The sequence below is a fragment of the Taeniopygia guttata genome, chromosome 8 (assembly GCF_048771995.1).
Source record: "Taeniopygia guttata chromosome 8, bTaeGut7.mat, whole genome shotgun sequence".
In the NCBI taxonomy this organism is placed as follows: Eukaryota; Metazoa; Chordata; class Aves; order Passeriformes; family Estrildidae; genus Taeniopygia; species Taeniopygia guttata.
In genome coordinates, this window is record NC_133033.1 from 8,370,733 (window position 1) to 8,383,342 (window position 12,610).

General features: G+C 52.2%; 1 protein-coding gene across 1 annotated transcript; it reads left to right on the forward strand.

Annotated features, from left to right (window-relative positions):
- The first annotated feature begins 646 nt into the window (after positions 1–646).
- Positions 647–7,741, forward strand: PDZK1IP1 (PDZK1 interacting protein 1). Its single transcript, XM_012575322.5, has 4 exons — positions 647–817; positions 4,581–4,689; positions 6,548–6,646; positions 7,177–7,741. The coding sequence occupies exons 1-4, from the start codon at positions 751–753 to the stop codon at positions 7,247–7,249; spliced, it is 348 nt and encodes a 115-aa protein (XP_012430776.1). The 5' UTR covers positions 647–750; the 3' UTR covers positions 7,250–7,741.
- Positions 7,742–12,610: the final 4,869 nt, after the last annotated feature.

Genomic DNA, 12,610 nt, shown 5'->3' on the forward strand with positions numbered 1-12,610 from the left:
GACATGGACTGGAAAATTGCTTAACTCGGGACATGAAACATTCTCTGTCCTGCAGCATCTGTGCAGCTTTTGTGGAGGGCAAGCCTTGCAGTCTGCTGCAGCTCTTTGGCTCTTTCTACCTCTTCTGGTATTGAAGAAATTTTGGGGACAGCCCTGATGACTCAATAAAATGAAGGCTGAGTCTGCTCTGTTTCATAGTGTCACCATTAAACAAGGTGTGGGAGGTGAGAGGCAGTACCCAGCACGGAGTCTGGTCTATTAACTGGATGTTTTAAAGTCACCAATGTGTTTTGCTGGGTTATTAGTGACACCTGTTGAAAAGAAAAAGCAGGGAAGTGAGTGGGGGTCCCATATGGTGGGAAGGAATGTCAGAGCTGGGGCATTGCTGGGCTCTGACAACAGGGGAAGTTCTCCTCCTTGGGAAGGGGACTTGGAGGACACCACGCTCCTCAAGCCCCACACCTTCACTGGGGAAGAGTTTCACCCACCTGGGTCTTGTTTTTCCCTCCTGGGCCGATGCAAATATTTTGTGCCTGAGTTCCCTTCCACGCCCTACCTAAGGGGACTGTCAGGTTCAAGTCACCGCGCCCCAAATGGAGCAGGCACAGAAGCACCTCCTTCCCGAGCAGGATTTGAATAAGCAGGTGAGAGCTTCGGCCTCCCGATGAGGGTGTTTGATAATTGACCAGGCGCTCTCTGCTGCGGGTGCCCAGCGCAGCTCCGGCCCGGCGCACAGCCCCTGCTGCCAGCATGCCTGCCCGCTGCCTGCTGCTCCTGGGGCTGCTGCTCCAGCTGCCAGCTGCCTTCTGCCAGGAAGGTAAGAGCTGCCTGACATCCCGGGAAATCGAGGCAGGGAAAGGCAGGAAGGTGCGCCCAGCCCCGGCCAGGTGGGAGCTGTCGGTAGGGGACAAGGGACAAACATGCAAGAGACTCTTGGGAAGGGGAAAATCGCCCCAGCTCCTGCCTGAGCTTAGCTCTGCCTTCACATCAGCGTGGCTGGGTGTCCAGGGGGTTCGGGGGTTTTGCTGGAGACGGGATATAGAGATTTTCTACCTGTTTTGCTGAAGGCTGAAACTGCCACCTGAGGTTTATCTGAGCTGCTTGCACAGAGATAAACTGCTCTGGTTTACCTCTGGCAGGACTGTGCACCGAGATGAGTAATCTGTTTCCTTAAGGCTTTTTTTTTTTTCTTTCTTTTTTCTCACTCTTATCCTTGAGCAAGTGTTGTTCTGGGTTGCTCCCTGAGCTCTCGGATCCTCCTGTTAATCTGTAATTTTGATCATTGCTGAGGAGAGGGAGCAAATATTTTCCTCAGCAAATTGACCTCCCCTTCTCTTCCCAAGAATTTAACAGAGAAACTTCCTATGCTAGGGTGTTATTTTTAGGAAATTCACTAAGGGTTTCTCTAGTGCTAGAAATAATGAGGAAAAATTAAAACTCATCTGGTTCTGCCAAAGTCCCAGAAAGTTCCCTCCCCCTTTCTCCTCCTGATGCCCCAGCCCTGACCGCTCTTCCTGTGTTTGTTTACCAACTTGCTGAGGATTTAACAGTCTGGAGTGTCCATTGTCAGCAGGGTTGAATGTTTTGCTTGGAAATAATAAAAAAAAAAAAATCCTTTAATGAGGATTCAGAGCCTGGCACAGCTTCCTTAGACAGCAGAAAAGACAAGCCAGGCAAAGCTTTCCAAACACTCAGAGAAGATGTATTAAAAAGCAGGTCTATGTCTTCAAATTAGCTGTTGAGTATGAAAATAGAATTACATGTGCCCAGGCTCATTCTGGCACCGGCACTTCCCTTGGTCTGGTTTGTAGCTGCAGCTGTGTGGGGACACATCTGCCAGGGCTGCAGATTCCACACTGCTTAGTTTGGCTTCAGAAATCTTCTTTGTGGGGGAAAACCCCATCAATTACTATGGGGCAACACAGAGAGGAGGTGGCAGAGCCTGAGGGATGGGCTGACCCAGGACAGGCATCCCCGGTGAAGCATTTTCCAGGAACACAGTCCTGTTTCCACAGGTGAGACTCATCCTTTCAGCCATCCCTCCTGGCAGGGCAGCAAGGTGTGCTCTGGGACTGCAGCCAGGCAGTGCCCCGAGGGCTGGGACCCAAACATTTACTCCTGAATAGATCCTATCGAGCTCTTGCTTCTGCCTGATCCCCATTCCTCCTTTCTTATGCCCGTGCAACTTTCCCAGCGGGTATTTCAGCCCAGTGTAGAGGCATTTGCCATTCCTTTACCATCCTTATCTCCCCCTGCAGCCAGGCCCTCCATGATCTCTGGAAGCCAGAAACCATTGATTTTGGTTTGGTGTTTTCCCTTTTGGCTTTGGATGCTTCGGAATCTGCTGGAAACAGCCACAACAGTGAGATTTCTCTCACAAAAACACCCAATAACCCCTGAGCATGCTTGGTCCAAGGAGGTTTGCTACCACTTTTCTTCCCCACTCCTTTCCTGGAAGATCACGAGATGGAAATTTGGCAGTTTAAGTAATTGCTGACTTCATTCCTTGGTTGCCCTTGAACTCCCTTAACCCCAGCAGGAGCCTCACGAAGGGCTGGACCTGACCACCCCCCAGGCTTAGGCTGGAAACCTCGGGTCTGGCAGGAAAAATAAACTACAACTAATAAATAAATGTGGCCAGCAGCCAAGGGTAGAGGGAGGGAGGATGCAGAGCGAGCCAGAATTCAGCCAGGAGGCAATAGATGTGTTTGGGGCTGCACTCACAGGGGTGGTGGGCAGCCGGGGAGGAGCATCCTTGACCACCAGGCAGGGCAGGAGGGCACCAACCCCTGCTCTTCCCCACTGCCACCACCCCTGGCTGCCCCCAGCAGCAGCCTGCTGCTACAATGGTACTTCAGTCGAAACACGCTGATGCAAGAGGGAATTTCCTGAATTTCTCCTGCTTGAATTGCTGCCCTGGGACCTTGCAGAAGCACGACAAATGTCTCTGTGGGAAGAGGGGGCTGAGAGATGCTCCTCAGGGCTGTTCTCACAGCCCCTTGCCCAGGACTTGCTTTCCAGACTGGCAGTGCTGGTGAGTCAGCTGGCCAGGCTGATTTCACTTCCAAGATGAAGAAAAGAACTATGTTTTGGGGTTTGAGGCTTTGCTGTTGTTTTGTTTATTATTTTTTATTTAAAAGTCTCTTGCGGTAAAGACTCCAGGAGCTGGGGATGCTGCCAAAATATCCCAAAATCAGGAGCAGGAGAGCTGTTAGCAGCAGAGGCAGTGTGAAGCTGGATGTGGGTTAGGAGTTGGCATGTGAGGAGCATGCAGCCTATTCTTACTACTGCTAGTAAAGATTGTTTTCTGTTTATAGCAGAGGCTTGTCTCCCATGAGACAGAGGAAGTGCTCAGTGTAAATGTCTGAGGGAGGCTGCAGTATCTATCCACTGCTCGTCCTGGGGCAGCTCAGCCTTGCAGGTGTCCCTGGCTGGCTCTGAGTGTCCTGAGGCTGATGCTGGGGCAGGTGTCACCCTCTGCCTGCCCCTGCTGCCCGTGCAGAGGGACCAGGTTATGTGCAAGGCTCTGTGTTAGCAGCAGATGAGGAGAAGCTGCCTCTGAGTAAACAGCAATTAAATCTCAAAGGGATGCGGCTCTATGGACAAGGTGTCCTTTAGTGCTGATGCGATGGCACTTAAGGATGGGTTTGCCTACTCTGAATGCTCCATTCTCCAAAATCCAGTGGGAGGCAAGGAGCAGCCATCCCAGCAAGGGCTGGGATAAAGTTTCCTCTTCTCACCGCCTGCCCTTGCATCCTGCCCACATCCAGGAATGTGTCTCACTGCCTTCCCACCCGTGGCTGGATTCCTGCCTACGTCTGGATAGAGAAAAAGGAACTTGTCAGTCTGTTCCATCCCTGGAGGAAATGGGGCTATCCCAGCCACCTCCCAGACCCCACTCTCCACCCCAATGCTGCTTGGGCCCCTGCCAGCCCCACCTGTTCTTTGTGCTGAGGTTATTCCTCTGAATGCCTCAGCCTTCAATTTCTGTCATAAATCATTTGCTGCTCTGGAAACTTGTTGGATGGTGCATTTTACCAAAATCCACAACGACAACTTTTTGCTGTGGGAGTGGCTACCAAATCTTACACTCACCCTGTTACAGAGTCCTTATTTTACCAGTCAGTATTTGGAAAATATAAAATATCCCAGGAATTATGCCTGTGGCATCTGGGGACAGAGAATACGCAGTTTGCTGAAACCCCTCTGCCTTCTTTCCTTTGACAAACACTCTCCTTCACTCCCTTCCTCCATATCCCCCAGGCTTTTTCTCCCCCATCACAGGGTCACCAGCCTCACAAGGTGCTTGTTTATGTATCTGTATGTGTATGTCAGTGTATATGGGGCCCCAAAGCTGCCAGGCACTACACTCCACATGCAAACACCAGTGCAAACGCTGTTAATTGTATTTTATCTCATTGCTATCACCAGGTAAGCCTGCCTGAATCGACAGCAACATGTTCTGCTCCGATTTGCAGGATCAAGCTCTCATCTGGACCTTGCTGAAGCTGGATGGGAGGAGCTCGGCAGATAAAGCCTGAGGATGAATTTCTAACCCGTGTCCTCTTCTCTCCCTGCAGCCCGGGGCAGCCTCCAGCCGTGGTCACAGGGTGTCATCGCAGTGGTTGTGTTCCTAGTCCTGGTGGCCATCGCCTTCGTGGTCAACAGGTTCTGGTGTAAGGACAAAGTGTAAGTGTGGCAGGTTGCTCTGAGTTGGGCTTAGCTCGGCACGTGCCACTTCCAGCAGCCTCTGTGCGTGTTCCAGGATTGGGAACACCGTGCTTGCTGTGCTGGGAGAGCAAAGACTCCCTGTCCTCATCTTCCTGTCCTTTTGTCCCTGTCCTGGTCTCTGATCCCTGTTACTGATTGCCAGGTGTGAGCTTGCACCATACAAATTCTGCCACCAGTAAGGAAAGCTCTGTGCTGGGAATGGCAAAGCCACAGCATCGCAGCTGGATCATGTGGGAACGTGTTCAGGGACCTGGCCCAGCCGGGTTTTCTGTGGCTTTTGGGGGTGCAGTTCCCATGTGCCTTATACCCATGGGATAATAAGCCTGAACCAGCTTTTTTTGCAAAGCAGACAGAGCCAAGTTGTAAAAACACACTGAGAGGAGCTGGGAGAAAAGGGAGGTAGTGGCAGTGGCAGTACCCTCCACCTGGAGCCCATGGCACAGGCAAATGTGGTGTCCTTATTCATCTGAAAAAGGCTCTGTGGGATGGGTTTAACTCTTGCCTGATTCTGGCCAAGCAGAGTCACAGGCTGCTGCTCCTGCTCAGCTGAGCAAGGCCAGCTGGCTGAGTTGCAGCAACTTGATCTTGCACCTGAGCCCAAAGGCCACAAGGGATGAAGACCAAAAGCACCCCACATCTGTTTTTGCACTGGTGGGGTTGCTTTGGGCTGGAGTCTTGTTGTAGCTGTACATTCCTGCAGCCTCTCCAGGCTGAGGAGGTGGGCAGCTGGTTCACACTCTGAGGATCAGCAGGTCAGCTTTACCCCAGAGTCATTTTAAGCTAGTCCCTTTGGGATGCATTCTGGGTGGATGCATATCTATATATATATATTTATATGGTCTGACTTGCCACTGTAGTCTTTGTTTCCCAAAGAGGAACCTTTGTCCTCAAACAGAGGGAACCCCCAGCCCATGGAGTGGCAGGCAGGGATGGTGTTTCCCACCCCGTGTCTGGCTGCCTTTTCCCAGCCTGGAGGCAGAGGATGATGAGGAGGGCTTGAGGAGGGATGGTGCCTTGTTTTAATTAATCTGGCCTTCCTTCAGAAGAGCAGGAGCGAGGCTCGGCAGCCTGGAGCCCTGCCAGCTCTGCGCTGTCACTGTGACAGCAGCTATCAGCTCGAGCCACTGCCTGTTTATGCCAGGCTGTTCCTTGGAGAAGCCTCTGAAATTGCCCTTGGGCAAGCTCTGGGGGAGGCAGGGATGTGCATGCAGGGTGGACCTGCACCCACCCTCTGCTGCTAAATCCCCCGTGCTGCTCAGGCTACAGGCTCACTCCAGAGCTGACCTTTTGGAGTCTGGCTCCAAGCACTCTATCCCTGTCCAGTGGCTCCTTCTGCAAGTGATCCAGGCTCACTTCTGAGAGAGAGCAGCTCAGCTTTGCTGACATGGATGTGCACAAGGACAGCCCTCCTGTGCCAGGGCTGAGGCAACAGTGGAGCCTTGACTGCTCTCTCTGTGTCCACCAGGACCCACAGGGGATGTTTTGCAACAGATTACACAGAAGTGGACTGGAAAAACCAGTTAGTGGGAGAAAACAATCCCAGGTATTGACAGTGATTCCTGCTGAGTGCCAGCACGGTGCTGGGAGTCACCGCTATGGAGACAAGGGCTGGCACTTGGCACAGCCTCTGCAGACCTGCAGTGAGGGTGTCTCTCCTTGTCCTTGTCCTGCTGGGAAGGAGACTGAGCAGGGTGTCTGAGGGCAGAATCACACCCAGGTCATTTATTGTCTCTGTGGTGTCATCACCAGTAAGAAGCTGCTCCCCTGCACGGCTGCTTTGCTGCTCTGTCCAAACTCCTCCCTTTTCTCCCTGCAGGGAAAATGCTGAGAACGTGGTGAGTGTGGAGGACAAGCCAGATGCTGTCACATCCAACGGCCATGAAGGGAGATACGTATCAGCTGCAGCTGACTTCAGGTGAAGGACCTGCTCAGACTTCTTCCCCATGGCTCCCAGGCTCTGCTCTGCTCCCCTGGGGACAGCTCAGACGTGCAGAGCTGTGGTCTCACCCGCTCAAGGTCTTACACATCCCATGCACCTGTTTTTGGGGCTTTTAACCTTCCCAGGGGCTAAGGCAGTGGGGGAATATCCCCTTCTCCCTCATCTCTCCCTATCTGTGCAGCTGAGCCCCACAACCCATCCACCACCTCACAACCTGCTACGCCACATTTTTCTTACGCTACATCACAATTTTCCAACAGAGGAAACCACCAAAAGTACCACAAGTCACCACGCAGACGGTGACAGCCAAAACAGCCCTCACTAAGAATCAGAGCAATTCCCAGCCCACGCTTGGCTCTGGTCCTTTCAGGGTGACTCCTCCTGTGGTCCCCATCTCGCCCCTCACTCAGAGTACAGCTGGCACCAGCAAGGTCAGGATGCCAGTGGTGTCTTTGGGAATGCTGGCCTTGCTGGGATTGAGCTCAGCATTGTCCCTCTTGGTGCAGGTCCAAAGAGAACGAGCACGCCTACGAGAACACCGTGGAGCCCGAGGAGAAGGTGATCACCACGGCCATGTAGCAGCAGCCACCCGCCGCCCTCATCCTGCCACAGGGACCCTCTGCACTGGCACCCCCTGGGAGAGATGGAGCCCTGGCCTCTCCACGGCACCACCACCTCCTGATCTTCTCCTTTCCCACCCGTGGGACATGCTCTTGTCCCTCTGGGGCTGGTGTCCATATGGGCATTGGTCCCCAGGAGAGGTCTGGAGGTGCCACTCTCCTGCCTGGTGGTCACCCCGGCGAGGTTGGTGTCCCAAGTCCCAGGAGGGTGTTGACCTGTTCAAGACACAGAGGGGATCCTGCTGGGTGCCTGGGACATCCCCACGCTCCCAGCCGCCCTCGGGGAGATGCTGATGGAAAACCTGCTCTTTTCTCCCCAATTCACCCTCCTTTTTATGACCTACACCATTCATTTTAACGTCAGAACCTATGAAATTTTAATGTCAAACCTCCCCCGCTGTACATATCTTCCCGGTGAGCAATAAAGAGAATTGTTGCCTATGACAGAAAAGAGGGTCGTTCTGCTAACCAGAAAGGACTTTCTGGCATCTCACAGCTCTCCCAGCCTTAGGCAGTTGGGAGAATGAAGGACATCACGGAATGCTCAGCATTTGGACTGCCCCAGAGCCTCAAAGAGATTTACAGGGAAGTGAGAGCATCATTCCTCCATTTGCCAGGTGAAGTTACAGAGCTACAGAAACAATCCAGCACTTCTCAGTGCTGCTTAAGGGGTGAAAGGCAGCACTCCCTGAACCCCACTGACCCCAGTGTGCAGCCCCACAGCCAACTGGGAGCCATTCCCAGGGCTGGAGGCTCTCATCAATGGCAGTCATTGATCAGTGCTGCCAGGAAGTGGCATGGGGGCGGCTCTGGGCAGTGCTGGCTGTCCTGGGGCAGCTGGCCATAGGGCAACCGGCCCCTGCCAGGCTGCCCATTAACCAGGGTCTGTCTTTTGCTGTGGTGGGGACAGTGCCAGGGTCACCATGGGAACAACGAGCTGCTGTTCTAAGCTGTGGCATTTGTAGATTGAAATGAGAGACCTCTGAAGCTTTGGCCATTCCTGGAACATGAGTTACTCCAGTGGCATGAAGGGTCCCCTTCCTGACCAATGAAGAAAGGATTAAGGGACTCTGTAACCAAGGGCAGCCCAGCTGGAGCAGCACTGGGGTGGGAGATTTATAAGAGGACACTTTTGGCAGCTCCTGGATTTGGGGGGAGTGAGGTGTTTCTAGGGAGCTGCTGTGCACTACCCACAGCTGAAGCTGCTGATGTCCCTCGCAAGTGGAGACACAAAAATTCAGGCAGTTGTCTTCTAGTAACAGACCCACCTCAAAAGGCATTTTCCCTAGAGCCTGGGGTAGTCAGTATTTTGAAAATGTCCTCAAAGACTTGGCATTGAGAAATCACAGCTCTGGTTGAGAAATTGCATGGGAGTACAAGAAAACAGGCAGAAGGGTAAGAGAGGTCAAGCCCTCAGATGTGAAGGCAGGATGGCTGCATCTCCAGCATCATGTCAGAGCTGTTGCCATCTACCACCCTCCCTTGGGTAGCTGGAGGCTCCCAGGCTGGGTCCTGCAGCACCCCACTTGTGCCCCTGATGGATGCTGCTCCCCTGAATTTCCTCTCACAGGTGCCAAATGTCCCATGGGTTTGGAAAAACCAGGTTCCCCAAGGTTCAGTGGCACTGCTGCGACTCAGCAGGGTTTAAGGATTAGTCATTGCCTGTTCCTGCCCTGTCAGCACTTGGGCTGGGGGTGTGGCGAGAGGAAGGGAACCCATTAATTTTTTACCTCTCAGTTGCAAAAGGAGTTAACAATGTCACCCTTATAATGAGTAACAACAGGAGTTCATTCCCTGCCCTGTGCACACAGTGAATGTGTGACAGACGCCCGAGCTCTTCGCCCCTCAGTGCCTGGATGTGGCTTTGGAGTGCAGGGGTGCTCAGTGGGTCTCAGTGTCCCTTTCCCCATGGATCCCTGCCATGCTCTAAGTCTGAGCAAGGACAAGGCTTCACTGCTGGGCTTGATCTTATGACAACCAGTGTCCCTTTGGAGTTCACTTCCCTGGGGAAAGTGCCTTGTGCAGGAGCCAGTGCTGTGTCCTAGCAGGATCTCACCTCTGCACTGTCCAGGGTGCTGTCCTGCCTCAGTTTCTCTTGTCTGTGAAGCACAAGCTGAGGCTGACTGAAGCTGCCTTCCTGCAAGCTGTGCAGTCACTTGCAGATGCTTCTCGGTGTGATCCTAAAAAGAACAAAAGGGAGCGAGCGTAAATGAAATTTATTGTTGGAAAATCTTAATTAGATTTTAAGCCCCAAAGGGAGAAAAGTGAGGTATTATCTGACACAGCTAATGAGTGTTAAGGGTCCATTGTTATATTTCTTGTTTACCTTTCTGTACTGGCTGATACAGCCCAGATCCTCGTCTGTACTGCCGTAATTAGGATATCTCATCTCTTGCTGATAGGGTCGGGATGCTCTTTAAAGCACAATGCTGTCTCATCCCTCCCTGGCAGGGTGAGCGTGATTGGGAAGACAACTTCTGGAGTGCCAGTGCTTGTGCCTTCCACACTGCACCATGAGCTGGGGAATGTCCTCCAGAGTCCGGGCTGTACCTGAGACCCACGGGTGAGAGGCACCTCCCACTTCAGTGACCTCTCTGAAGGGCCCAAAGCCAACTCACCTGAGGGCCAAATCCTCCCCAACACCTCTCTCCACACAGCACAGGGGGATGAAGGTCCTTCACAAGCCTCCCCAAGCCCACCAGTGAAAGGTAAGGATACCACGAGTTCTCATCCTACCCCCCATTCCTTAATGCCATTATCTCTGAAGCCTTGGGCTTCAGGAAGATGTCCAGGGTTGTGTTCTGCTGCAGACAGGGTAGTCTCCTTTGGGGCAGAAGATATTCAGGGTGGGGGTCTTTTGCATCCCCAGTTTGTTTGCAGGTGTATCATGACTTTTCTTTGTGACCTAGGAGGGTGCACTCCCTCTCTTGGAGCCCCAGATAATGAAATACCTTGTTGAAAGCCACCTTTGCTGCTTCCCTGGTCTCTCCTGAGGCTCTTTAGTTCTGAAGGTTTGAGATGTTTCTGTTCCAGGAGCAGTTTGGGCAGGTGGACACCTATGATATAAATTATCCCAACGTAGCTTAATTACAGATTTGCTGTATTCAGGTAAAATGCTGCTGGAAGCAACACCAGCTCTATCCCTGCACCTGAGCAAACCTGGGGTTTATATCCTGGAATTGGGCACCTTGACACACAGGAGGTGTGATTTGGATCTCCAGAGGAAAAAAGGGAGCCTGTCCCACCCCTGTGGTTCTTCGGGTGGGGAAGGAGCCCAGCCACCCAGGTGGAAGCCAGGAGCATGGCATGGAGGGGTGGCTGTGTGTGGGCAAGGGGGCTGCAAAGTTTTTGGTCTCGATTCAAGCCACTGAAAGCCAGGAGAAAAATACCATCTATTGTTGGTTTATACACCCGTAGTAGCCAAACAAACATCCCCGGAGCCTGTCCTTATCACTTTATTACACCTGCTAGAGTGAATAGATTAAAGAGAATGGGGGAGGGGGGAGAAAGCTGAAGAATCCAGCAGAAAAACTGGGTTTTGGGATTGTTAATTATTCTCTGGGGTCTCTAATCTTTAACTGGCAAACAGCATCACTAACTGTCTTAAAGCCCCTCCTGGAACATCCTGATAATAAGCCATCTGCATGAAGGCACCCCGTTATCTGCCCTCCTCCAGCCGCCTGTGACATGGCTGGAGTGGGAGATAATGAATGTGTGGTGTGTAATAACGACACGTCATTCATGATTATCGGCCTGATACCCAACCTTTTAGCTCCATTGTTTATGCTTCGAAAAGAAAAAAGAAAAAAAAAAAAAGGAAAAGAAAAAAGAGAAAATAAAAAGGAGAAGGGATAAAAGGAAAAGGGAAATTTTTGGTGCTATGGGTTGTCCCGGGGTCCCCGAGGTGTCTCCGTGCCAAAGGGGCTGGCTCTCACAGCATCTCCCAGAGGGTTTGTTGGTGGATTGGCGGCTGCTGTAGCCATGGTGATGGAGGAGCGAGCTGAGACAGCGCAGAAATGTCACAGCCTGGCAGGAGATATTTGGGGCAAAGGCGGGCGATTAGATCTGTGTCACTGCCTGCTGCCCGCTCCCCGCACGGCTCCTCCGCTGCTCTCCCGGCCCTTTGGTGGTGGCTTGGCACAGGAGGTTATCTTGTACAAGCTGCTGTCCAGAATCTGCCACCGTTTGAAGGTGGGCGGGTGTTTGTGCTGCTCAGTTTGACCTGGCTAAGCTGAAAAGTGGAAGAATTTTCTCCTGGTTGCTGCTGCATTAGGGCTTCACGGAGCAGCGGTGCTGCAACACCTTCCCTCCAAAGCTTTGGCCCTTCAAACTGCAAACCTGGTTTAAGCATGATTTTTAACAGGAAGAGATTTTGAAGTGTTTGGCTCTGCTTACCTCAATTACTGTCATAGCTGCTTGGAATAACATCTATTATTTGCATCAAAAATGTCAGCAGTTTCTCCTCTCTTTCCCAAGCAGATTACCAAAAGCAGCTTCCCTGGAGAAAGTCTCTGCTGGAAGTGATTGGGGTTTGGCCATTCAAAACTATCTAGCAATCCGAAGGACACTTGGAAACCCATGGGCAGCTTTGGTCATGGCAGTGAATAGGGTGATGGTCCCAAAGCACAGGGCACTGTACAGTCCATGGGGTGGGCAGCAGCTGGGGGTCCTAATCCCCCATTCCAAACCAGAAGATGCTGTAGCAACACCTTTAAGTGTCACCAGGTTATTTTGGAACCCACCCCCAAGGAGACTGGGATGGGTCTGTGTGGCCAAGGGCACCCAAAGCTTGTTTCTTGGACCACCTGCTGGAGAGTAGATGAGCAGAGCTTCAAGGTGGCTTGCCTCTTCCCAGATGGGTGGCTGAAGTGTCTGACAAATAGGATTTTTCAGTAGTAAAAAGGTGTTTTTATACCATTGCACTCTGAAGGCCTCGCTGTGCTGGAGCTGGGGAGGAGGGCAGCAGGAACCTGACTTTTCAGACCTGAGTCCACCTGGTGCCAGGGTGGTGGCACTGGCATCTGCACAACCTGCACCCAGCCTCCTTCTAGGGGTGAGAAGGGAGGGCTGGGAGAAGAGGAACTTGGTCTCCAGCTGCTTGCAAAACAAACACAAACTGCACTTTGCCGGCTAATCTCAGCATCCCTGTCCCTTTTGGTACCCCATAGACCAGAACAAAGGTCTGGATCCAGCCTGAGGAGAATTTTGTTTCTCAAACTGAGGATGCAGCAGAGATGGGGAGCAGAAGGGCAACAGGAGTTCAGTAGATGGGGAGATGCTCAGATTTATCTGTCGTGATCTGGCCATCAGCAGAGAGCTG

What these genes read in the sequence shown, in the direction of transcription:
- PDZK1IP1 (XM_012575322.5), top strand. Translation starts at nt 751, where the DNA reads ATGCCTGCCCGCTGCCTGCTGCTCCTGGGGCTGCTGCTCCAGCTGCCA. An exon ending in AGCTGCCTTCTGCCAGGAAG is followed by an intron (nt 818 to 4,580) that starts GTAAGAGCTGCC and finishes CTCTCCCTGCAG; the next exon opens with CCCGGGGCAGCCTCCAGCCG. An exon ending in TCAGCTGCAGCTGACTTCAG is followed by an intron (nt 6,647 to 7,176) that starts GTGAAGGACCTG and finishes CTCTTGGTGCAG; the next exon opens with GTCCAAAGAGAACGAGCACG.